This window comes from Rhizoctonia solani, chromosome 10 (assembly GCF_016906535.1).
Source record: "Rhizoctonia solani chromosome 10, complete sequence".
Classification (NCBI taxonomy): domain Eukaryota; kingdom Fungi; phylum Basidiomycota; class Agaricomycetes; order Cantharellales; family Ceratobasidiaceae; genus Rhizoctonia; species Rhizoctonia solani.
The window spans coordinates 1,387,895-1,412,782 of NC_057379.1; the positions used below are offsets into that span (position 1 = coordinate 1,387,895).

General features: G+C 49.1%; 6 protein-coding genes across 6 annotated transcripts; 2 read left to right on the plus strand and 4 right to left on the minus strand.

Moving 5' to 3' along the window:
• Positions 1–1,089: 1,089 nt before the first annotated feature.
• RhiXN_08607 (peptidase C14) lies at positions 1,090–5,926 on the minus strand (the record flags this gene model as incomplete). The annotated part of the gene is made up of 6 exons (XM_043328423.1): positions 1,090–3,411; positions 3,464–4,981; positions 5,034–5,081; positions 5,132–5,270; positions 5,320–5,450; positions 5,510–5,926. The coding sequence occupies 6 exons, from the start codon at positions 5,924–5,926 to the stop codon at positions 1,090–1,092; spliced, it is 4,575 nt and encodes a 1,524-aa protein (XP_043183808.1).
• A 2,390-nt stretch (positions 5,927–8,316) lies between these two features.
• RhiXN_08608 (Retrotransposable element Tf2 protein) lies at positions 8,317–10,680 on the minus strand (the record flags this gene model as incomplete). Its single annotated transcript, XM_043328424.1, has 1 exon — positions 8,317–10,680. The coding sequence occupies one exon, from the start codon at positions 10,678–10,680 to the stop codon at positions 8,317–8,319; it is 2,364 nt and encodes a 787-aa protein (XP_043183809.1).
• Positions 10,681–10,746: 66 nt separating this feature from the next.
• On the minus strand, positions 10,747–11,484 carry RhiXN_08609 (Retrotransposable element Tf2 protein; the record flags this gene model as incomplete). Its single annotated transcript, XM_043328425.1, has 1 exon — positions 10,747–11,484. The coding sequence occupies one exon, from the start codon at positions 11,482–11,484 to the stop codon at positions 10,747–10,749; it is 738 nt and encodes a 245-aa protein (XP_043183810.1).
• Positions 11,485–11,654: 170 nt separating this feature from the next.
• On the minus strand, positions 11,655–12,682 carry RhiXN_08610 (Retrotransposon-derived protein PEG10; the record flags this gene model as incomplete). The annotated part of the gene is made up of 2 exons (XM_043328426.1): positions 11,655–12,514; positions 12,679–12,682. 2 exons carry the CDS (start codon positions 12,680–12,682, stop codon positions 11,655–11,657), a joined length of 864 nt encoding a protein of 287 aa, XP_043183811.1.
• A 936-nt stretch (positions 12,683–13,618) lies between these two features.
• RhiXN_08611 (Retrotransposable element Tf2 protein) lies at positions 13,619–18,399 on the plus strand (the record flags this gene model as incomplete). The annotated part of the gene is made up of 6 exons (XM_043328427.1): positions 13,619–14,967; positions 15,051–16,504; positions 16,565–16,628; positions 16,682–17,092; positions 17,137–17,406; positions 17,445–18,399. 6 exons carry the CDS (start codon positions 13,619–13,621, stop codon positions 18,397–18,399), a joined length of 4,503 nt encoding a protein of 1,500 aa, XP_043183812.1.
• Positions 18,400–19,164: 765 nt separating this feature from the next.
• On the plus strand, positions 19,165–24,316 carry RhiXN_08612 (Retrotransposon-derived protein PEG10; the record flags this gene model as incomplete). The annotated part of the gene is made up of 3 exons (XM_043328428.1): positions 19,165–19,220; positions 23,066–23,337; positions 23,394–24,316. The coding sequence occupies 3 exons, from the start codon at positions 19,165–19,167 to the stop codon at positions 24,314–24,316; spliced, it is 1,251 nt and encodes a 416-aa protein (XP_043183813.1).
• Positions 24,317–24,888: the final 572 nt, after the last annotated feature.

A 24,888-nucleotide genomic window follows, 5' to 3' on the forward strand; every position in this document is an offset into this window, starting at 1 on the left:
ACCTGCAAACACGGGATGCAGACTGATACTCCTTCAGCGTCATGAATATCTCCAACACTCTTTTTTCACCCGTGCTACTTCGGATGGCAGCGAGGCGGGGCGATTCTTTGCGAGACATGAGAGATGCAAAGCTACTACAAAACTTGTTGAGGAGATGATCCGGGCCTGTTGCAACGGGAGCTTACCTGCACCGTGGATATCTGTAGTTGGGCGTAGAGGGCGGCCACGGGCGTCGCGAAAAGGAAAGGTCATACGGTACACCACGTAACATGTTTTATTTTTACTTGGTACTGCATGTAGGCGCATAGCTCAGCACTGGCTGTGAGAGGTGAGCAGTAGATGTTCAACATGGCCGTATAGCTGTCGATGTCCAAGCTAGCTAAGTGCTAAGCGCCGAGAGGCACAGCGAGCCTGGCCAAGCAATGACGACATGACCACTCTTCTGGTTTGATCGACGACCCGAGTGAGAGTTGAAGAGCACAACAATTCCTTAGCTGTCTAATGACCGGTAGAGGCTGCTATGTCTGGCAGAACCATAGGCCGCAACCATGATCACTGAGGCGGAGAGCATCCGACGTCGCGAGTAGTCTATACTCTGCGCCATACAAACGCAAATCATCTCAACCTCCATTAGCTCAAGACCACTAACCAGGTTTACCGAGCTAGTACAAGAGCCAACATCACACAATACCGACGTCAGCATCCACTGCTTTACCTCTGTCAGCTTCATTGTACTTGCTCTCGGCAAGTTCTTTCCACTGTATGCCTGGCGTTTGGGTTTGGTCTGAATCAGATCGTACAATGACCATGTCAAATCTCCACAACACTCGGATACGGGATATTCGCAGAGTATGGCGCTTTGTTCGTCATCGTGTGTATCACTCAGGGCGTTATCCGAGTTCAGTCTGATTGAACCAATCAAGCTATAGAATTATGTAGGACAGAAACACACAACAATACATGACATATCACTGCTTAAACCTACACCAATATATAAAAATCACTCTGCACACCGTTTCCTATCTACTTCATATACGCAAGTCAGCATATGGTCATTCATCAGCCACATCCTCAGCTCTCACCTTGCTCTCAGCCCACATAGCATCCATGCCACTCCTCACCGAGCAAAAGGGGCTGGTTATAATCCGTGTGGAGTATGCCTTCAGGTCCAATGGTATATACACTCTCAAGAGCGGGAAAAAGCTTGAGCATATCGGATGGAACCCAGAACAGCAGCTGCGAGTGGCGGTTTCGCACCCACCCATTACCATCGATTGTCAGTCCACCAGCTATCGCACGGTGGCGTTCTCTCAGATCTGCCGTTAAAGGGTCAGGTCCGGACGGCCCGGGTGTAGCGCCTGTTCCTGGTGCCTTCCATACTCGAATCGTCGAGTCCCTTGAGCCCGATACGATGTATGCGCCGTCGGATGAATATACCACCGAGTCAACCCAACCCTGATGTCCTTGAAGTGGCTCACATGCAGGAGCTCCGTCCGCCACCCTCCACACTCGAACGCTTCCATCAACCGAGCCAGATGCGATATGACAGCTGTCGGGTGAGAACACAATCGACTCAACCGAGTACTGATGTGCGTCGAGGGGACCTAGAACTAAGCCACCACTGTGTGAGTCGAAGATGCAGATAGTGCCATCAGAGGATGCGGAGGCAACAAGCCTGCCATCGAACGAGAATATCACTGATGTAATGTCACTTGTATACTTCCACGACCCGAACGGATTGAACACGAGCGACAGCGTCTTCGAGTCCCACATACGAATATTTCTATCACCACAGCCCGAAACAACGCGCTCGCCATCGGGGGAGAATGCTACAGATTCGACCTCATCTTCGTGTCTTCTAACCAGGTTGGTAGGCGTCAGAGTCCCATCATCCACCTCCCACACCCTTACACATGTTATCTTCTGGTTCGAGGTCTTCCAGGCATGCGAGGCAGAAACAATGTGCCTACTATTGGGTGAGAGCGAAATCGAATCAACCCAGCCTTCATCCACTCCAAGCCCATCTGAGAGCAGCTTGCCACTGGTGGCATCCCACAAACATATCCCGTCAATACCGCCTGAAGCAAGGTACCTTCCGTTGGGAGAGAACGCCACCGAGAAGATCGTATTGGTATGTCCGACAAGTGGCTCGAGAATGGGAGTGCCGTCGTGTGCGTTGAACATATAGATCACTTTGTCAAAACCCGCTGCGGCGATGCGTGACCCGTCAGGCGAGATGGCAATGGAGCGGACACCCTCGGTTGGTGTGTTCCGGTGCGAGGTGTGAGCAGATGTCGAGTGGAGTGCATTCCACATCTTGACGCCCCTCTGTGAGCATGATGCAACTCGTGTGCCGTCGGGTGAGAACGCCGTGGAGGAAACATGGTCGTCGTGTGTGCCAAGTAGGCAAGGGCTCGAGTAGCCGTTCTCTACATCCCATATATACACGCACTTATCATGAGAGCCAGTGACGAGTTTGTCTCCGAGTGGCGAAAACCGAATGGATGTGATTTCCTGGCTGTGTACTTTGGGTGGGGAGTGTGTGGCGGTACCATCATCTAGACTCAAGACGCGCAGATCACCATACACATGGCCGGTGAGAAGGTGCTTGCTGTTTGGTGAAAAGGCGATTGAAGAGACTGGGGATTGATGAGCGTCGAATGGAAATGGGAGCGATTCGCCAGTGGATGCGTCGTAAACAACAATAGGACGCTCGTGGCTCCACAAGCCACATGCAATAAGCTTGCCATCAGGAGAGAATGCCGTGCAGTTGACTCCGTCAGGATGGCGTTTGATGGAGTTGGGTATGAGACTGCCGTTGCCACTGTCCCACATCCGTGTTGTCTGGTCCCTGGACCCCGAGAGGAGATGCTTGCCATTCGGCGAAAAACACACTGACATCACCCGATCATTATGCCCCCGGATGACGTCATATATGCAGTTGCCCGTTTGTGCATCCCGGACAAGAACTGTGCCGTCGTTAGAAGCAGAGGCAAGCAGCGATCCGTCGGGAGAGAATACTACACAGTTGACGAATTCGGTGTGCCCCTCGAGGGGTCCCAGAGCAACCGCTCCGCTATGACCATGCAATATGTGAACTGTGCCATTATAACATCCAACTGCAAATCGAGACTCAGCGGGAGAGAATGCTAGCGAGTGGGGAGTCGAGTGGATCGGCCATGTTGCCAGTATCGCCGTTTGACTTTGTTCTATTGCAGACCCTTGCAGACGAAGGAGCCCCCGAGTACGACCCCAGTACTGCTTATGTACCGAGCTTGAGTGATGGCAAAATGCCAATGCCGAGATGTATATATGCGGCGTCGACTGCGAGACCGATCCGGCCGCATACTTTGACACAAAGATCCGCGAGTCATTCACTGACTGCATCAGATCTGATGATCCGCTTTCGCCCTATCACGCATCGTCAACCTAGTATAACTAACACTCTGCGCAATCAGCTTACCGTCAGCCATGGATTAAGCGCCGACAGCATGCTGATGCCCTTGTCGAGCGTACGCTTCAGGCTCATCACTTCCATCCAGGACAGCAGTCGATACGATAGGAAGTATCTCAGCCCTTTCCGAACCGCCTCACAGGGCGTGCTCTTGACTACATGGTCTCCCCAATAATGCGCAGTATACGATAGCGCCGGCGAGATTGACCTTGTTATCCGGTCTTCTATGTTCTCTACTTCGCTATCAGTTACAAACGAGCTTTCCAGACCACATATGTTGAACCGCAGCTGGTCTTCCATCACCTTGAAGCAGCGTTCGCCCAGCAGCTGACTGTGCTTTGCCTCGTCGCAGTAGAACCGTGTCGATCGTGCCTTGTCAAACAGAAAGTCCGGGAACGATGCATGCAGCGTGGTGATCTTGCTCTTCCGTCCTGACACGTGCAGCACCGAGTAAAGGGACTGCAGCAGCATGTCGGCTTTTGTCGGCTTTATGCCGGTGAGCGCTGCGAGCGTGTCGACGTCGACCGGCTCTCTCGCGCAAACTGCCGTCCAGAGTATCCGACGCATCTGCTCTTGCTCTTCGGGATCTTGCTCTAGCTCATCGGTTGCAGCCTTCAGAATCGTAGTATACAGCTCGTCAATGGCGGCGTGTCGCGAACCTAAATTGAGGGCCGAGCTGAGAATAGCTTCAAGTCGATCCTGGTCAACCATAGTTCCTTTTCTTCGGATGTACCGAATTGCCGTGGCCGCATATATGAACAGGTTCTTCGACAGGTTCGCAAGTTGGATGAGATCAGACTCGGACACGCTGTCAGGAAGCTCGTCACGGATGTATAGCTCGATGTCCGCTTGCACAAGCAACGCCTCGATGTCATGCAGCGCGCACATCGACCGACTGTGTTCAGGCTGCGCCTCGACCCTGTGGCGGATGTCCGGCTCGGGTCGGCTGGCGACGAAGAACTTCAGAGGCAGACCAGGGGCGATTCGGAACAGCACATCAAGGATTGTCCCAACGCCGTTCGGATTGTTGCATTCATCCAGTGCATCGATCACCACCACAAGCCCCTTTGTCATCTTGGTTTTGACCTTCGATAGCGGCTCCTTGATCAGTTTCTCGTATTGACTGTCGATCGATTGCGACTTGACCCTGGGCTCTCTCTCCAAAACCCGCAACAGCGCCGACCGGAATGATGGCGAGTACTGCGCAAGCTGGTGCGCAATAGTTGGCACGATTCTTCCCACGTCCCGGCATTCGTCCGAAGTGCGCGTGCAAAAGAAACTAGCGCCGAGTGCGCCGCGGTCGTTGAGAGACTTGGCAAAGGTGTATGCAATGGTTGTCTTGCCCGTTCCGGCCATTCCGTTCATCCAGAACACGTTGGGCTTGGTCTGGTCGAGCGACCACTGATCGAGCTCACGCAGGATCTGCGATCGAGTGTTCTTGGTACACGCCCTGCGATTGACCTCGTGGGATAAAAGCGAGTTGTAGACGGCGGAGTCAGCAGGTGATAAAGCGTCGAGACGTGAGTCCTGAAGCGCGGAACATTAACATCCATGTTCACGGTTTAGTTTCCGTTCTCACCGCGCGCTGCTCTGCAACTATGTGCCACATGTTCAAGCTTGCCTCGGTCTGTGCCACCTATTACTACTGTTGCCCGAAGATGTGTGCCTGTCTCCCACCTGTAGATCGCCAAGAATCTCAGCTATGCGCCTGTATCCTCGCAGTATGTCTTCTTCATCTTGTTCGGCTTGCCTGTAGTACCCTGTTTTTCCGCGGCCCTGCTTGCTGCGGATGATGTCCACTTGCTCTTCGACGGACCTTCACATAGCTTGAGCTTTCTGAACTCAACCAACCATACCCAACTCACCTTGCCTTTGCTTCAAGGAACTCCGAAACCTCATCTGACTTAGACACTTCTATGTGCCGACGGAGCGACGCGCTAAGTGAACTCAGCCTTGTCGCCAGATCGACCATCTCATTGTGGTGCGTCACGCTCAACTGGACAAGAGCAAGATTCAATCCGTATGAAGCAGGACAGTATGACACATGCCACTGACCTCGATACGTTCAACGCAGGATACCAGTCCTCCGATAGCGGCTTGAAGAGGCGGGAATACTACTGCGCTTTCTTGCAATGACCTCAGCGTACTGACCAGAGTTTGTAAAACCGAAGGCTCAGAGGTCGCAGACCGGGGTACTGTGGAAGCCGCGGTGTCCGTGGTCACGTAAGCACCGTCGAACGAATTTATTGCGGCTGACGGTTGATCTACGTCTGAAAGCCGTGATGAGCTGGCAGCAGGCACCGTGCCTTTGTGAGTAGCTGGCTCCGCTTGTAACGACTGAGCGTCGGTGTGAGTAGAGGGTGCAAAAATCGGGACATCTGATGCGCGGGCGGAAGCAAACACTGCTTTGAGTTTATTCTTTGAGCGTCCTATGAAGTTGCGAATGCCTTTCTTTTTTCCTGTAGAGGACATGCTGGCCAAGGTAGTCGCCAGGCCGGACAACGGCTTAAGCGCTTTAGCTGTCCGGGTAAAGGGTCAATGATCGGCGCTTGTATGGTGCTCGGGCTATACAGTACCACTCGGTACGTACTCAGGTTTGATTGGATCTTTCTCCAAAGTTCCTAGGGCACGGAGAGAGGAGAAATTCTGCAGTGGGAATGTTGCATTGGTGCTTCGACCAGAAAGAAAAAAGAAAAAAAGGGGACTGGCATAGGAAATGGAGTTGCCGTTGTCCATTTTGGCCTTTGTGCAAGGTTCATTCGTTGTATCAAAACAATGTAGTAGCTGTCACAAATAAAAATCGCCCGTGGAATGGTTGTGACCTAGAACACAGGAGGAGCTTGTTTGCAAAAGTATCAGTTAGGACAACATCTAGCAAAGGACACAACAGACCTACCCCAATAGGCAACCATTGAGATTAAAAAATCGCCCACGTGCTGGAATAAGAGGCCAAGACTGATGCAAGCCTAGCCAGGAAGCTTGGAAAAAACAGGATGCTGGCAGATAATCCAGCCATTGATCCCCACAAATAGATGTTTGACCGTACCAAAGCCTTACTTGGCCTTCTTTTGATTTGCGGCACTGAGCTTGCTGTCATAACCCATATCTGGAGGGGTTATTACCATATATATCCACTGTCAAAGATATATATAGTATATATGATGCACAGTGATATATTAATAATATAAGTAGCTGGGGGACGTTGCACTCCCCCCGCCCCCCTAGCCACGGGCCAATGTTAATGCCCATGGGCAAGGTCTGAATAATATATTATTATAGAAGAGATTATGTCATCCCCCCCCACCTCAAATCCGTAGTAGTTTAGTATAGTATTTGATAAAGGACTGGAGGGGGGGAGGTCATGTGACCTGGACTTAGAGAATATCACTAAGTCCAGCCATGTCAACCATAAGTCTCTTATATGTGGGAACTTGGAGGTTCTGAGTGCATATGTGCTAGTATATGCGTGCTTGCGGTCATGTTGGTGTGCAACATGAGTGTATTGGAGGCTTGACAAGGTCAGGACTCATGGAAATAATGGAAAGGGTTGTGACACTTGCAAACCATAGTTGTTGTCTTCTGATCCAATAAATAGAGAGCGCGTTGACCAAAACCTGCATCCTGAGCTATGATGCAGAGGTTGATCCATTTTTAAGTAGCATCCAGCAAACAAGCATACACCGGTAGCCTAGATGAGAACAACCAAATGCGGGATGCAACCAGGTTTAGCAGTATATAGGATGCAAAAAGGTTGAGTTGGGGGTAGTAGTTGGTGGCAAAGTGACAAATAGAAGGAGCTAATGTGGTGCTGTTGTTCACTTGGAGTTTTTGCATGGCTAGAAAGTGTCAGCTAGTGATCATATTACTCAACGTCTGGTAACTCTCAAACCATTGTGACACCTTGATGAGCAAACAGTTTACTTGGAGAAGCAGCTATGTTTGCCAATAGTCTACATATTCTTGAACACAGCAAAGCTTGTGGAGAGCATGGGATATGGGTCTGAGCGGGACGCAACATTTGTAGTTGATAGCGCTCTCTTAGTTGACCACAACAACCCTTGCAGCAGTCCACCACTAATCCCTTCCTCCTGCTTGTCAGTCTTGACATGGCTGGTTACAGCATTTGACTGCAATGAGCAGAGGCCAAGATACTGAACTGTATTGCCCTATTAGGAAGCCAGCCAGCTGCAGTAAATACATGGTCAGTGTCCTAGACGTCTGTAAGGACGTCAAGGCGGAGGGCGCTTGCGGCCAGGTATATCTAAGTAGAAACCGCGTAAGGCAGTGAGCAAGCTATCCTACAACAACAACCAGCTATACTACAATGACCAGGGCTGTAAGGGCAATGGCAAGCTATGTAGGTACAACAAAGAGGCTGCTTAAGGCGGTGTAGACTAAGTAACTAAGTGGTTTACTGGGCATATGGCCCTTGTACAATGTGAAGATGCAACAAGAGGTAATCAACCTGGGTGTTACCATGGTTGGTTGGCCTCCTTATATATTACAAGACTGAACTAATTACAAATACAGTATATGCAAAACCATAACCAATAAGAACCCTGCTCTGCAGTTGGCCTTACTCATGCATACGTGTCACTGATGATGTCATAGGTGGAGGTGGCTACATATGATGAGTAAGCGCGGATGGGGACGTGGCTTGGCGCTTAGTGTATGATATAAGCGCCAAAGTCACGTGATTAAAAATGTCCTCTGATTGCCTTTGTTTAAATTTGAGAAAGTGGGAATAAATTCCCTGGTATTGATTGTGTCTACAACACTGCCCCCCCTCTAAGGGCCTTGGCAGCGCCAAGGGCCTTCTTTTTCATATCTTTTTTGTATTTTTCCAAAAAATTTTTGGTGTTTTAGAGGTTTTCTTGGGGTTCCCATGTATTCTCTTTGTGGCCATAGCCCTTCCATTTAACCCGGAAGAACCATTTACCACCTCTTTCCTCTGCGTCCGTTATCCCTTCTACCTTGTACTCCTCTTCCCCATCCACGGTGATTGGTGGTGGGCAATTCTTGAAGGCTTGTTTCTTGTCTCTTTTCACCTTAGATAGCAGCCCTATGTAGAAGATGTTGTGTATCCTCATGGACGGCAGTAATTCCAGCCGGTAAGCTTGATTGGAGATTTTCTTGGTTATTTTGAAGGGTCCTAGGCGTTGATTGGTCAGCTTAGGACTCAGGGTCTTAAGTTTCACATTCTTGGCGTCTAACCAGGCCTCTTCTCTGATCTCAAATTCCAATGGTTCTCCTGTTTCTCCGGCTGTCATGCGTGTCTTAGACTGCTGGAGTGCTGCTTCTATTTCCCTCCATTGTGCTTCCATTTGGGCGGCTAAGTTGTCTGCCTCAGGGACATCCATTGGGACGTTACTTGGGGTAAGTGAAGGTTCCCATCTGTATAGTGCCTTGAATGGGGATTTGCTGGTGCTGCTGTGTACTGCATTGTTGTAGGCAAATTCCACCATAGGTAACCATTTGACCCAATCCTTTTGGTTGATCCCTGAATAAGCTTGTAGGAAGTGCTTGACTGTGGGGTTCACTTGTTCTGTCTGGCCATTGCTTTGGGGGTGGTACGCCAAGGAGAAGTGGGGGTCTATTCCTAAGTGCTGGTACAGCACCTTGAGGAACTTATTATTGAAGACCCTTCCACAATCTGATACTGTCTTTTCAGGCATTCCATAACGTTTCCAGACATGTTGTAGGAACAGTTCCGCCAGTGCCGGTGCCTTGAGCTTCTTGGAACATTCCACCAAAATGACGTATTTGGTGAAGCTGTCTACAATGACCAGGATGGAATCATTGTTACTGTCCTTTGGTAAGTCAACAATCATGTTGTAGGAGATATGTTGCCATGGCCTAGTAGGGAGTTCAAGGGGTTGAGGCAGAATCAAAGAGTACTTTGGTTTCCAGATTTGTTGGCAAGTTTTGCAGGAATCCACATGCCAATAGGTGTCAGCCCAAATGCCTGGCCAGTAGTAGACGTGCAAGATCAGCTCTAGGGTTCTTTGCCTTCCAGGATGGCCTGCCAAGGGGCTGTCATGGTAGATGCGTAAAAGCTCCGTTTGCAGGGTCCCAACATCCAGTACCACAATCCTTCCCTGGTAGAACAGCAGACTGGCTTCCATTTTGTAGTCCTTGAATGCTTGTTTAATGGAAGGTGGTGCCTTGGATTTGTTTTGGAGGAATTGGAGGATCTCTTCCAAGGATTTGTCCTGGTCCAGGGATGATTCTATTTGGTGCTGTAGCTCTGTTTCTGGTAGTACTAGGGCAACGTTGGCAAAGATAGGGCTAGGTAACATGGTTTGGCTGTCAGGGGGAATGTTGGCGTGATTGGTGCGGCGTGAGAGAGTGTCAGGTTTTCCAGACTGTTTTCCTGGACGGTATACAATCTGGAAGTTGTATCCGGCTAACAATAGATGCCATCTGGCATGGCGGTGGTTAAATGTCCGGGATTCCTTCCAGTACTCCAGATTCCGGTGGTTGGTGAACACAGTAATGGGGTGTAGGGTCCCCTCCAGGAAGATGCGCCAATATTCAAATGACCGGATAATGGCCAGAAGTTCCTTATTGTGGGTGTCATAGTTTTGTTTGGCACCCTTGAATGATTCCAACAGAAACCCTAGTGGGTGTAGGCAACCGTCTTCCTGTTGTTGACTAAGTATGGAACCTAAAGCTGTGCCGGATGCGTCCGTTTCCAGGTAATAGGGTTTGGATGGGTCAGCGTGACAGAGTACCGGGGCATTTGTGATAGCGTCCTTCAGGCCTTGGAATGATTCTTGCTCCCTTGTACCCCATTTCCACAGTGTATCTTTTTTGACCAGGTTATGTAATGGCCTGGCCATATGGCTGAAGTTGGCAACAAACTGGTGTAGGAAATTGGCAAACCCTAAGAATGACTGAACCTCTTTGACCTTTGTTGGGGTTGGCCATTCCTGAATGGCCTGGATTTTGAGCTTATCCAGGCTAAACCCTTTATCTGATACAATTATCCCTAAGTATTCCACCAATGTAACATGGAAAGTGCACTTGGATGCCTTGCAGAACAACTGATTCTCCATGAGACATCTTAAGACCTTGTGAACATGTTGTGCATGTGATGCGTCATCCTTGGAATAGATCAGGATGTTGTCAAGGTAGATGATGACGCATACATCAAGCAAATCCTTAAATAACTTGTTCATAAAGTGCTGAAATGCGGCAGGAGCGTTGGTTAGGCCAAAGGTCATAACTAGGGACTCATAAAGGCCATACTTGGTACAGAACGCGGTCTTCCATTTGTTGCCTTCCTTAACTCAGACATTATTGTATCCCCATTGTAAATCCAGTTTGGAGAATATCTTGGCACCACGTAATTGGGCCATCAGATCATCTGGGCAGGGTAATGGATACACGTTCTTTTTAGTCCTGTTATTCAGGCAACAATAGTCAACTACCAATTGGCGTGAGCCATCCTTTTTTGGGACAAACATGACAGGAGAGCTGATTGATGATTTGCTGGGACAGATCTTTCCGGCTTTGAGTTCATCCCTAAGCCAATCTTTGAGCGTAGCGGATTTGGCATCGGTCATGCTGTACAGGGGCAAGTTAAGCGGACCTTCTTCCGTTAGCTCAATTCCAATGTCATAGTGCCTATGTGGGGGAAGCTTGTTGAATTCTTCTTCCCCAAATACCTTAGCATACTGGTGGTACTTGGAGGGTACTCCTTCAAGCGGATTTTTGTCAGCTTCTTCCTCTTTGGCAATGGTCACGTGTTCAGGAGGGGCGTGAGGGAAGGTGATGGTATGCATGTTCCAATCAATTTCCAGATTATGGGCATCCAGCCATTTCAATCCCAAGATGGCAGCGTGGGACCCTGTATTGCATATTAAAAAGGTCTCTGTCATGCGTTTGCCATCAAGGGAGAAGGTAAGGATAGCATTCTTCCAGATTTTGCCAGCCTGGGGGCTCAACCCATTGAGCATAGTAACGGTTTGGGGAGTAGGGAGGTCTATCAGTGGGAGGCGGAGTGATTCTGCGGTACAGGGGTGCATGAATGAAGAGGTGGCGCCTGAGTCAATCAGGACTTCTAAGTGATCCGCTTTTTTCTCTGGCTGTATTGGAATTGTAAAGAGGGGTGCAATTCTATTGGTACTTGATATATTACAAATTTCCAAACATAAGCCAGAGTCCTTAGGGTCCTTGCGTGCGGCAGCAGGTACCCTTACTCTTTTCCCAATTGGTACTTGGAGTCTTTGCCTATCTTGGCAGTCTCTTTAGCCTTCCCCTTGTCTTTGATGGGGGTGGCTTTCCAGCCCGTGCGGCACTCCGCAAACTTGTGGCCCATTTTGCCACATTTGATACAGGCGCCTGCGGCATGGCAGCGGTTTTGCTCTTCTTCCAACACAAAATTAGGATTGTTGGAGAGTTTCTTTGAACCGGAAGTGGCTTGGCCAGTACTGGTCCCCCTTGCGGGGTTAGATGGTCTGCTAGACTTATTATCCTTTGGTGGATGGCTAGCTTGCTCCTCACGGAGGGCGTTGTCAATGATGAGTGCTGCATTCTGCAGCTTGAGGAGGGTGCGGGGACGGTGTTTGCAGGTTGCAATTTGGCGGCTGACCTCCCAGTGGAGGCCACAGGCAAATTGGCCTCTAAGGACCATGTCATTCCAGTCCAGTTCCATGGCAAGGGTTCTGAACTTTGTGATATAGTCTGCGCATGTGCCGGACTGAGTAAGGGTGGTGATCTTCCGCTTGGCGGCCCTTGTGGTGTCAGGGTTGCCAAATGCTGCCAGGAACTCTACCTTGAACCCCTCAACAGTTTGGATGATAGCTTGGTGTGATCCAAGCTGGTTGAGGTGTGGGTGGGCCCATGCTCCCGCGGAATCCTTCATATTCATGAGAAGGAAGGATAGGACTTCTTGGTCCGTGGGAAACATGCGCAAGTTCAGCCTGGTCCAGGCCAGCATCATTGTAAGCCATTGCTTGGCTTCACTCCCAATCTTGCCTGTATAGGCATCTGGATGGTCTACTTTGACCGGGGCAGGGTATGCGGCAACTGGAGCTGGTGGAGGAGGGGCAGATGCTCCAATTGGGGATTGGAGATGTTGTAGACACAATCAATACCAGGGAATTTATTCCCATTTTCTTGAATTTAAACAAAGATGATTGGACAACATTTTCAATCACGTGACTTTGGCGCTTATATCATACGCTAAGCGCTGAGCCACGTCCCCAATCCGCACTTACCCATCACACATAGCCACCTCCACCCATGACATCATCATACACGTCAGTGACATGTATGCATGAGTAAGGCCAACTGCGGATTGGGATTCTTATTGGATTAGATATTGCATATAATGTATTTGTAATTAGTTCATCTGTAGAATATATAAGGAGGCCAACCAACCATGGTAACACCCAGGTTGATTACCTCTTGTTGCATCTCTACATTGTATGAGGCCTTAGGCCAGTAACTACTAAGTCACTCACACCTGTACCCACCGCCTTAAGCGGCTTCCTCATTGTAGATACATAGCTTGCCATTGCCCATAAGGCTTTGGTTGTTGTTCTTAGATAGCTAGTTGTCATAGGTAGCCTCTTCACCGCCTTATGCAGTTTTACTTAGTTACATACAGCCACAAGCGCCTGCTGCCTTGACGCCCCTTAAGGACATCTAGGACACTAGGTAATCAACCTTATGTCAGTTGCAAACCGTTTTGAACACCCACCACTAAGATCCAACCACCAAGAAGAGTACCAGTACTAGCACAACCAAAATCATGTGATTGGGGCCACCTTGCAGGAAAGAATAATCAAAATTCCCCCACCCCCATGTAGTAGGAAATTGCTATAAGGCTGAACACTCCTATCACCCACATACCCCAGGTTGCTGCACCCTCTACCTGCAACCTTAGACAGTCAATCCACCCGCTTGCAGAACACCTACTCCACATCATGCCCGCTCACAGCTGTTGATTGGTTGAAAGGACTGTCCAATGCTAGGTTGGTTGAGACAAAGGTTTAGCGTTTGTGTAGTAAAGCACTCATAAGTCCTGATATAGGCACCCTTGGCTACATAGCCCCCACTACCCCCTGCTTGCCCACCATTACCTTGCGCACTCCCACTTGCTCCTCCTCCCGGGCATCTTCCCACGCTGGCTGCTCCTACCCGCCAACACATCACATGGCAACCTGTTCCTGGCCACCCTCTCAAGCCCACTCCTCTGCCAATCAGGAAGACATGGGACCCTTCCTTCTGTCAGCCACCACTGTTGAAATCAGGGAAGTATCCCTCAAACAAATCACCCACCTCCTTCTTGGCCTCCTTGGACAAGTCAAGCGCCTCAAGTGGGATGTTGCTGAAATCAAGGAAGCCAGGGTGGAAACCCGCACCAACGTTGAGAACATCTCTCAGACCGTTGATGTTGTCAAGGATGGGCTTAAAAGCCTCCCACTCCATGGGCCCAGAACCCCAGAAGATACCAAGCCCCCGGTTGTGGAAGCAACGCCACACCCCCTACCAAAGGCCAACCCTACTGGATCAATTAGTTGGGTCTCCTTCTGGCCCAAACAACCTAAAGGGCTCCCATCCTTTGCCCATCCAACCCTGGTACAAGCAGTGCCCCTGCAAGTCCCATCTCCCCCTATCTCTCCGCATCTCCAATCCCCAATTGGAGCCCCTGCCCCTCTCCCTCTGGCTCCAGCCACCCACTATCCTGCTCTGGTCAAGGTTGACCACCCCAACGCCTACACAGGCAAAATAGGGAGCAAAGCCAAGCAGTGGCTGACTTGTATGCTGGCCTGGACCTGCCTCAACTTGCGGATGTTCCCAACCAATCAGGAGGTTCTTTCCTTCCTCCTGATGAACATGAAGGATTCTGCTGGGGCCTGGGCCCACCCTCACCTAGACCAACTAGGCTCACACCGAGCCATAATTCAAACGGTTGAGGGCTTCAAATTGGAGTTTTTGGCAGCATTTGGTGACCCTGATGCCACAAGGGCCGCCAAGCGGAAGATAACTACTCTCACCCAGTCTGGCACATGCACAGACTATATTACAAAGTTCAGAACCTTGGCAATGGAGCTGGACTGGAACAATGCGGCCCTTAGAGGCCAGTTTGCCCATGGCCTCCACTGGGAGGTCAGCCGCCAAATAGCAACCCGCAAGCACCACCCTTGTACCCTCCTCAAGCTGCAGAATGCAGCACTTGTTATTGACAACACTCTCCGCAAAGAGCGTGCTAGCCATCCACCAAAGGATAATAAGTCTAGCAGACCACCCAACCCCGCAAGGGGGACAAGTACCGGCCAATCAACCACCGGTTCAAAGAAGCTCTCCGATGACCCCAACTTTGTATTGGAGGAAGAACAAAACCGCCGCCGCACCGCTGGCGCCTGCATCAAGTGCAGTAAAATGGGCCACAAGTTTGCGGAATGCCACACGGGCTGGGAAGCCACCCCTATTGAGGACAAGGGGAAGGCTAAGGAAACCGCCAAAATTGGCAAGGACTCCAAGTACCAATCAGGAAAAGAGTAAGGGTACCTGCTGCCGTGCGCAAGGGCCCCAAGGACTCTGGGCTTGTTGAAATCTGTAACATATTGAATAGTAACAATAGAATATCCCCACTCTTCATGATTTCAATTAAGCCAGAGAAACAAGCGGAACAGTTAGAAGCCCTGATAGACTCAGGTGCCACATTGTCATTCCTTCACCCACGTACCGCCAAGGCATTATGCCTACCCCTCATAGATCTCCCAACTCCCCAAACCATTACAATGCTCAATGGGTTGAGCCCCCAGGCTGGAAAAATCTGGAAGAAGGCCAATCTAACCTTCTCCTTTGATGGCAAACACATGACTGAGACTTTCCTAATCTGCAATACAGGGTCTCACGCTGCTATCTTGGGATTGAAATGGCTAGATGCCCATAACCTGGAAATTGATTGGAACCAACGCACCCTCTCCTTTCCCCATACCCCACCTGAACACGTGGCCATTGCCAAAGAAGAGGAAGCTGACAAGAACCCCCTCAAGGGAGTACCCTCCAAATACCACCAATATGCCAAGGTATTTGGAGAAGAAGAGTTTAATAAGCTTCCCCCACACCGGCACTACAACATTGGGATAGAACTCACGGAAGAAGGTCCACTCAACTCTCCCTTGTACAGCATGACTGATGCTGAGTCCGCTATGCTCAAAGAATGGCTTAGGGACAAACTCAAGGCTGGGAAGATCCGCCCCAGCAAGTCATCAATCAGTTCTCTGGTCATGTTTGTACCCAAAAAGGATGGTTCCTGTTGTCTGGTTGTTGACTACTGCTGCCTCAACAACCGCACCAAAAAGAACGTCTACCCACTCCCCTGTCCTGATGATCTCATGGCCCAGCTCCATGGCGCCAAGGTCTTCACTAAACTGGACTTGCAATGGGGCTACAATAACGTGCACGTCAAGGAAGGTGACAAATGGAAGACTGCTTTCCGTACCAAGTATGGCCTATACAAATCCCTGGTGATGACCTTTGGTTTGACAAATGCCCCTGCCTTGTTCCAACACTTTATGAACAAACTGTTTAAGGACCTCCTAGACGTATGCGTCATCATCTACCTTGATGACATCCTAATCTATTCAAAGGATGACGCAGATCATAGCCAACACGTTCACAAGGTCCTAAGGCGGCTGATGGACAACCAATTATTTTGCAAGGCATCAAAATGCACTTTCCACGTCACATCAGTGGAATACCTAGGGATTATTGTCTCAGACAAAGGGTTCAGTCTGGATAAGCTCAAGATCCAGGCAGTCCAGGAATGGCCAATACCTACTAAGGTCAAGGAAGTCCAATCCTTCTTGGGGTTCACCAACTTTCTATGTTGGTTTGTTGCCAACTTCAGTCACCTGGCCAGGCTGCTACATAACCTGGTCAAGAAGGACACACCCTGGAAATGGGACGTCAGGGAACAAGAAGCTTTCCAAGGCTTGAAGGACGCCATCACCAATGCCCTGGTCCTTTGCCATGCAGACCCCTCCAAACCCTATTTTCTAGAGACAGATGCATCCAGTGCAGCCCTAGGTTCCATACTAAGCCAATGACAAGAAGACAGGCGCCTACACCCCCTGGGTTTCTTATCAGAATTGTTCAAAGGTGCCAAACAAAATTATGACACCCATGATAAGGAACTCTTGGCAATCATCAGGTCTTTCAAATACTGGCGCATCTTCTTGGAAGGGACAGCTCACCCCATCACAGTTTTCATGGATCACTGCAACTTGGAATATTGGAAGGAGTCTTGCATGTTCAACCGTTGCCATGCCAGATGGCATCTATTGTTAGCCGGGATAACTTCCAAATTGTATACCGCCCTGGCAAACAATCCGGTAAACCAGACGCACTCTCACAACGCTTGGACCATGCCAATATCCCACCGGAACCCCAGTCCATGTTACCAGACTTGGTATTTGCCAACGTTGCCTTAGTCACACCTGAAAAAGAGCTGCAATGTCAATTCAAGTCATCTCTGGATCAGGATGAGTCTCTGGAAGAAATCCTTCAGTTCCTGCAGAATGAGTCTAGAGCCCGCCATCAATCAAACGTGCATTTAAGGACTACCAAATGGAGGCAGGCCTATTATTCTACCAAGGACGCATTGTGGTCCCCAATGTGGGTACCCTGAGGGCGGACTTACTATGGATCTTCCACAACAGCCCCCTGGCAGGACACCCTGGCAGACAACAAACCCTGGAACTGGTTTCACAGAATTATTACTGGCCCAGGATCCACTCCAATACCTACTGGCATGTGGACTCTTGCAAGACATGCCAACAAATCCGCAAACCAAAATATACTTCCATTCCACCTCAGCCCCTAGAATTGCTGTCCAGACCCTGGCAACACGTCTCCTACAACATGATAGTAGATTTGCCTAAGGATGGAAACCATGACTCTATTCTAGTTGTTGTTGACAGCTTCACCAAGTATGGCATCTTCATCAAGTGCTCAAAAAAGTTGAAAGCTCTGGAGCTAGCGGAACTATTCCTGGAAAATGTCTGGAAACACCATGGCATGCGGAAAAAACCGTATCAGATAGAGGCAGGGTATTCAACAACAAATTCCTCAAAGCCCTGTACAAACGGCTAGGAATAGACCCCCATTTCTCCACGGCATACCACCCACAAAGCAATGGGCAAACGGAACAAGTAAACCCATCCATTGAACACTTCCTCAGGGCTTACTCTGGCACCAATCAGCAGGACTGGACCAAGTGGCTTCCCATGGCGGAATTTGCGTACAATAACACCGTGCATAGCAGTACCGGGAAGACCCCCTTCAAGGCCCTGTACGGATGGGAGCCGTCCCTAACTCCTTCCAATGTACCAACAGACGTCCCCAAAGCCAACAAACTAGCCCAGACCATGGAAGCTCAGTGGAAGGAAGTAGAGGCAGCACTCCGGCAATCTAAGCAACAAATGGTGGCTGGAGACCACGGAAGCCCAACTGAGTTTGAGATTGGAGAAGAAGTATGGCTGGACGCCAAGAATGTTAACCTCAAAACTCTGAGCCCCAAGCTGATGGAACAACGCTTAGGGCCATTCAAGGTCATTGAAAAAATCTCCAACCGCGCTTATAGGCTTGAACTACCACCAACCATGCGCATCCACAATGTGTTCTATGTGGGATTACTGTCAAAAGTCAAAAGGGATGACAAACGTGCCTTTGAAAACCGCCCACCACCAGTTACCGTGGATGGAGAGGAGGAGTACAAGGTTGAGGGAATAACAGATGCTGAAGAACGCAATGGGAAATGGTTCTTCCAAGTCAAATGGAAGGGTTACGGCTCCAAGGAAAACATGTGGGAACCTTGGGAAAACTTGAAAAATGCAGGAGAATTTTTGAAAAAATACAAGGAGGACATGAGAAAGAAGGCCCTTGGCACTGCCAAGGCCCTTAGAGGGGGGGCAGTGTTGTAGACACAATCAATACCAGGGAATTTATTCCCATTTTCTTGAATTTAAACAAAGATGATTGGACAACATTTTCAATCACGTGACTTTGGCGCTTATATCATACACTAAGCGCTGAGCCACATCCCCAATCCGCGCTTACCCATCACGTAGCCACCTCCACCCATGATGTCATCATGACACGTCAGTGACACATATGCATGAGTAAGGCCAACTGCAGAGCGGGGTTCTTATTGGATCACATATTGGATATGATGTATTTGTAATTAGTTACTCTGTAGAATATATAAGGAGGCCAACCAACCATGGTAACACCCAGGTTGATTACCTCTTGTTGCATCTTACATTGTACAAGGCCTTAGGCCAGTAACTACTAAGTCACTCACACCTGTTGTTATGGATATGACATTTCTTCTTTAATCTGTACTTATTTTATTAATTACACTAGTAATCTTACAGTAAACAAATGAGATAAAGATGCGAACTAAGGTTTTCAAGGTCCCTCTATCCAATAGTGACCTTTACAAAACCTACAAACCTCAGGAATACCCTCAATATGCAATGTCTTTTGCATATATGCTGTTTTCTCACTCATTTAAATACATATAAATTCAGCTGAGTAGATAAACAGTGACAAGTAATATTTCTCTTGTTTGTAGTATTCATTATTCAAGATTCTATCTTGTGGCTACACACAGAAATTCAGGGTCCCCCCTGTCGCATAGGCAAGTGCTCTGGCGCTTAATCAGCCCTTAAGCGCCGACGCACTAAATGCCCCTTTTCTCCATCACCCGGGCATCCCACACTGGCGAATCGCTTGCGCTTAGGTGCGCATGTTTGTGCGCTCCAGAACGCTGGGTCAAACTCCCAAAACGGACAACATTTGGCAGAGTTATGCCCCATTTACTGTAAGTACCCAATGCAGTGGTATCCTACCTTTGGAACTGTTTACTCCAAGGATGAAACACTTAGCCTTGGGACATCTAAGGACCCACACAGGTAAATACTGCCTTGGGGCAAACATTGCCTTGGGACAAATATTAGGATTTGTTGTTTGTTTACTATGTACCAAAGTATTGGCTCCTCAAGTGTTTCAGTTGCCACATGTACCTCCTGTACCCCCTCTTGGTATCAATCATGTATATACTTGTTTGTGCGCCTTCTCAGGGTATAAAAGGACCCTGTGAAGACGCTTCTAATGCATCCATTTATCCACTCTTATATTGACATATACACACAAGCCTTTAACAGCTTATCTGCGCATTTACTTTAGTGATTGACTCACTGTAAATAGCATAGGAGGTTATTTGGCGCACTAAGACCATAGGCCAGTCCCAACAGACACAGGGTAACCTATTAGTGTACTTACTGCAACCCTGTGCCCTTGACTGTCACAGTTGTTGAGTTCAACATTGAGTATAGTGCAACAATACTGTAAGGATTGTTGTGATTGAGTGATAGTGTTTCAATCCACCATACCCCTATATTGTAGATGCTTTATCTGCAATATCTCATAAATCCTAGATATTTTAGGTAAACCCCATAAGTCTTAAGTCTTACTTAAGCATATATAAGTCCTATACTTATTAGGCAAATCCTATAAATCCTGTACATTAGTCAGGTAACCCTCTTACTTAAGGTACTATCCCAGAGACCTTAAGTATACATACCCTTAGTCACTTAGGCTTAAGTAACATTAGTCTAAGGTACTATACATAACCAACCACCTGCACTTCATAGTTGCTAGACTATTTGTTAGGAGTTGTTATTCCTGATAACCTAGCCTATATTGTGCATATATCCTGTGCATATTCTGATTCTTAATACTAGTTTAGTTATTCTCATATACATTTGTATATATTAATTCTTTCTTACTCCTGTACTTACACAACTCTTAACACCTGTACCCACCGCCTTAAGCAGCTTCCTCATTGTAGATACATAACTTGCCATTGCCCATAAGGCTTTGGTTGTTGTTCTTAGATAGCTAGTTGTTGTAGGCAGCCTCTTCACCACCTTACGCGGTTTACTTAGTTACATACGGCCACAAGCGCCTGCTGCCTTGACGCCCCTTAAGGACGTCTAGGACAGGAGACGCAGAGATGGAGGGGGAGAAGGAACTTGCAGGGGTGCTGCTCTTCTTGGGGTTGGCTGCGCAAAGGCAGGGAGGCCTTGTGGTTCTCTGGCCAGATGGAAGGCCCACTAGCCAATCCAATAGGCTTGGCTTTTGGTAGGGGGCATGGCGTTTCTTCCACGGCTTTGGGTTGGGGACCCTCAGGGGTGCAAGGTCCTTGGAGCTGGAGGTTTCTAAGCCCATCCTTGACAACATTGACAGTTTGGGAGATGTTTTTCAATGTTGGTCCTTGTTGACCCCTGCTTCCTTGATCTTGGCAATGTCCCTTTCAAGCTGTTTGACATGGCCAAGAAGGCCAAGGAGGAGGCGCGTGACGCGTTTGAGGGATACTTTGCCAAGCTTGAGAGAGGTGGCTGGCGGAAGTTGGGATTCCAAGTATCCCTGATCAAAGGGGGATTGGGCTCAAGAGGACGGTCCTGGAGCGGGTTGCCATAGCATGAGGGGGGTAGGAGCAGCCAGTGTGGAGGGAGGCCCACAAAGAAGAGCAAATGGGGGTACGCAAGGTAATGGTGGGCAAGGTGGAGGGGTGGGGCCTAGAATAGCCAAGTGTGCCTATATCAGGACTTATGGGCACTTTACTACTTGAACGCTAAACCTTTGTCTCAACCAACCTAGCATTGGACAGTCCTTACAACCAATCAACAGCTGTTGTAGACACACTCAATACCAGGGAATTTATTCCATTTTCTCAAATTTAAACAAAGGCAAACGGAGTACATTTTTGATCATGTGACTTTGGCGCTTATCATACGCTAAGCGCCAAGCCACGTCCCCATCTGCGCTTAATCAGCATATGTAGCCACTCCACCTATGACATCATCATACACGTCAGTGACATGTATGCATGAGTAAGGCCAACTGCGGATTGGGATTCTTATTGGATTAGATATTGCATATAATGTATTTGTAATTAGTTCATCTGTAGAATATATAAGGAGGCCAACCAACCATGTAACACCAGCATACGTAGCCACCTCCACCTATGACATCATCATACACGTCAGTGACATGTATGCATGAGTAAGGCCAACTGCGGATTGGGATTCTTATTGGATTAGATATTGCATATAATGTATTTGTAATTAGTTCATCTGTAGAATATATAAGGAGGCCAACCAACCATGGTAACACCCAGGTTGACCTCTTGTTGCACTCCACACTGTACAAGGCCTTAGGCCAGTAATTACTTAGCAGCACCCCACTTGTACTTGTTGCCTTAAGCGGCTCTCTCATTGTAGTTACATAGCTTGCCATTGCCCTTACGGCCCTGGTCACTGTACTTGGATAGTTAGTTGTTGTAGGTAGCGCCTCCACCGCCTTAAGCGGTTTACACTTAGTTCCATACGGCCTCAAGCACCCGCTACCTAGACAACCCTTATTGACCTTAAGTTGTTGCAAACCGTGCCCACAAGCACATTGTTGTAGACACACTCAATACCAGGGAATTTATTCCCATTTTCTCGAATTTAAACAAAGTTGAACGGACAACATTTTTAATCACGTGACTTCGGCGCTTATATCCTACGCTAAGCGCCAAGCCACGTCCCCATCCGCGCTTATCTCAGCATACGTAGCCACCTCCACTTGATGACATCACTATGACACGTCAGTGACACGTATCATGAGTAAGGCCAACTGCAGAACGGGGTTCTTATTTGATACAGTATTGGCTTAGTGTATTTGTAATTAGCTCTACCTTGTATATAAGGAGGCCCACCAACCATGGTAACACCCAGGTCAATTACCTCTTGTTGCATCCCCCATCTGTACAGGACTTACAGTCCAGAAACCACTTAGACACACGCCTTAAGCGTTGGACTCACTGTACTTATGTAGCTTGCCACCACCTTACAGCGTGTGGTCATTGTAGTTAGGTAGCTCGTCATTGCAGGTAGCACCCCCACTGCCTTATGTGGTTTCTCACTCAGTACATACGGCCGCAAGTGCCTGCTGCCTTGACGCCCCTTAAGGACGTCTAGACACACTACTCAGTCTCAACAAACAAAGGTCCCTGTACTAGCACAAGGGAAATCACCTGATTGGGCTTGCCTTTGCTATCAATAATCAAACTAGCGTTGGCCCCAGGTAGTACCAATTGCTATAAGGCAGACAGATTCTGATCGTCCGTGTACCACTGGTCACTGCACCCTTTTTCAGCGGAGCTAGCCAGCAGATCCACCTGCTTGCAGAAACCCGTTCCACATCACGCCTGTACACGGCAGTTGATTGGTCAAAAGGACTGTTCAATGCTAGGCAGTTGACGCAAGCTCTTAGCGCTAGCACACATAAAGCAACCCATAAGTCCTGTTATAGGCACCCTTGGCTACATAGCCTCCACTTTCCCCTACTTGCCCACCATTACCTCCTGTACTCCCTCTTGCACTTCCTCCCGCGCCTCCCAGCGCACCGCTTCCCACCAAGGCCGTTCCTACCCTCATGAAATGGCAACCCATTCCTGGAGCACCGCTCGTCCCTGTCCCCTCTCAATCAAGGAGAGCTGGGACCCACTCTTCCGGCAACTGCCAATGAGTCAGCAAGCCTCAAACCCAAGGTCTACGGGGAAATCTCCCTTGGCTGCGCAATCTCCCTCCTCCTGGGATTGCAAAATCAAGTCCTCCGGCTTGAGCGGGAACTTGAGGAACAAAAGGAAGCCACAAAGGAAGCCCAAGACTGGATGGGAGCAGTCAATCAAGCCCTTGCTTGCGTTGAGGCTAGGGGTGGAGCCCCACATACACCAGAAGACCAGAAACCCCCGGCAGTTGAGGCCACGCCCAGGCCCTTACCCAAAACCAACCCTTTTCCAGCGCCTAGTGTGCCCCTTGTTGCCTGGGCCAACCCCACAAGAGCTCCCCCTGCCTTTGCGCAGCCAACTCCCGTCCGGGCTCCCCTGCAAGTCCATACTCCCCTCCACCTTTGCCTATCTGGCTCTGCTTGCCCCAAGTCCCAGCAGCCCCTATAGCTGCTTATCAAACCCCAGTCAAGGTGGACCACCCTGACGCCTACACTGGGAAGATTGGGAACAAAGCCCAACAATGGCTCACCAGGATGCTGGCATGGGTCTGCCTCAACCAGCGGATGTTCCCCACGGATCAGGAGACGCTGTCTTTTCTCCTGATGAATATGAAGGACGTAGCAGGGGCTTGGGCTCATCCCCACCTTGATCAACTTGGGTCCCACAGGGCCCTAATTCAAACAGTTGATGACTTTAGAATGGAGTTTTTGGCCGCATTTGGGAATCCAGATGCCACGCAAGCCGCCAAGCGGCAAATTACCCACCTTACTCAGACAGGTACCTGTGCTGAGTACATCACAAAGTTCAGGACCATTGCTATGGACCTGGACTGGAACAACGCCGCCCTACGCGGGCAATTTGCACGTGGCCTTCACTGGGAGGTCAGCCGCCTCATTGCCACCCGTGAGCGGCGCCCCACCACTCTCCTTGAGCTGCAGAATGCGGCTCTGGTCATTGATAACGCCCTCCGCAAGGAGCGCGCCAGCCACCCACTGAAGGGTAATAAGTCTGGCACTACCTCCACTACCCCCAATAGGGGGGCAAGTACCAGCCAACAGGCCACAAGACCAGGGCGCCTTTCCAGCAATCCCAACTTTGTCTCCAAGGAGGAGCGGAACCGCCGCAGGGCTGAAGGCCTCTGCATCAAGTGCGGAAAAACTGGCCACAAGTTTGCGGAATGCCGCACCGGCTGGAAGGCCGCACCTAAGGAAGAAGGTGTTAAAAAGGAAGCCGCCAAAATTGGTGAAGAGTCTGGACCCAAATTGGGAAAAGACTAAGGGTACCTGCTGCTGCGCGCAAGGACCCCAAGGACTCTGGCTTGTGTTTGGAATATTGTAATATATCTGCGTCCCATAGAAATCAACCACTGTTCACAATTCCAATACAGCCAGAGAAACAAGCAGAAACATTAGAAGTCCTGATTGATTCAGGTGCAACATTGTCATTCCTACATCCCTGTACTGTGGAACTACTCTGCCTCCCACTCATTGACCTCCCCTCACCTTGCACCGTTACTATGCTTGATGGGTTGAGCCCCCAGGCTGGCAAAATCTGGAAGAAGGCAGTTCTAACCTTCTCTCTTTGTTATGTATCACACAATTTTGCATTCACAGCTCACCATCCACAATAATCTGTATATATCTGACTTTCTGATTTAATGGCCATTTGACTCCTATTTTCCATTATTCCTGTCATTACTCTATGTAACGCTCATATCGACTGTATGTGTTACATATCGTTCAATAGAGCTCCTTCCGCTCGTTCTAACGCTGCCTGTCACGTGCTCATACGATAAGATCTCATGGAGATATTAGCTTCACAAGATTCTATCTATGTGGCTCAAGTACCT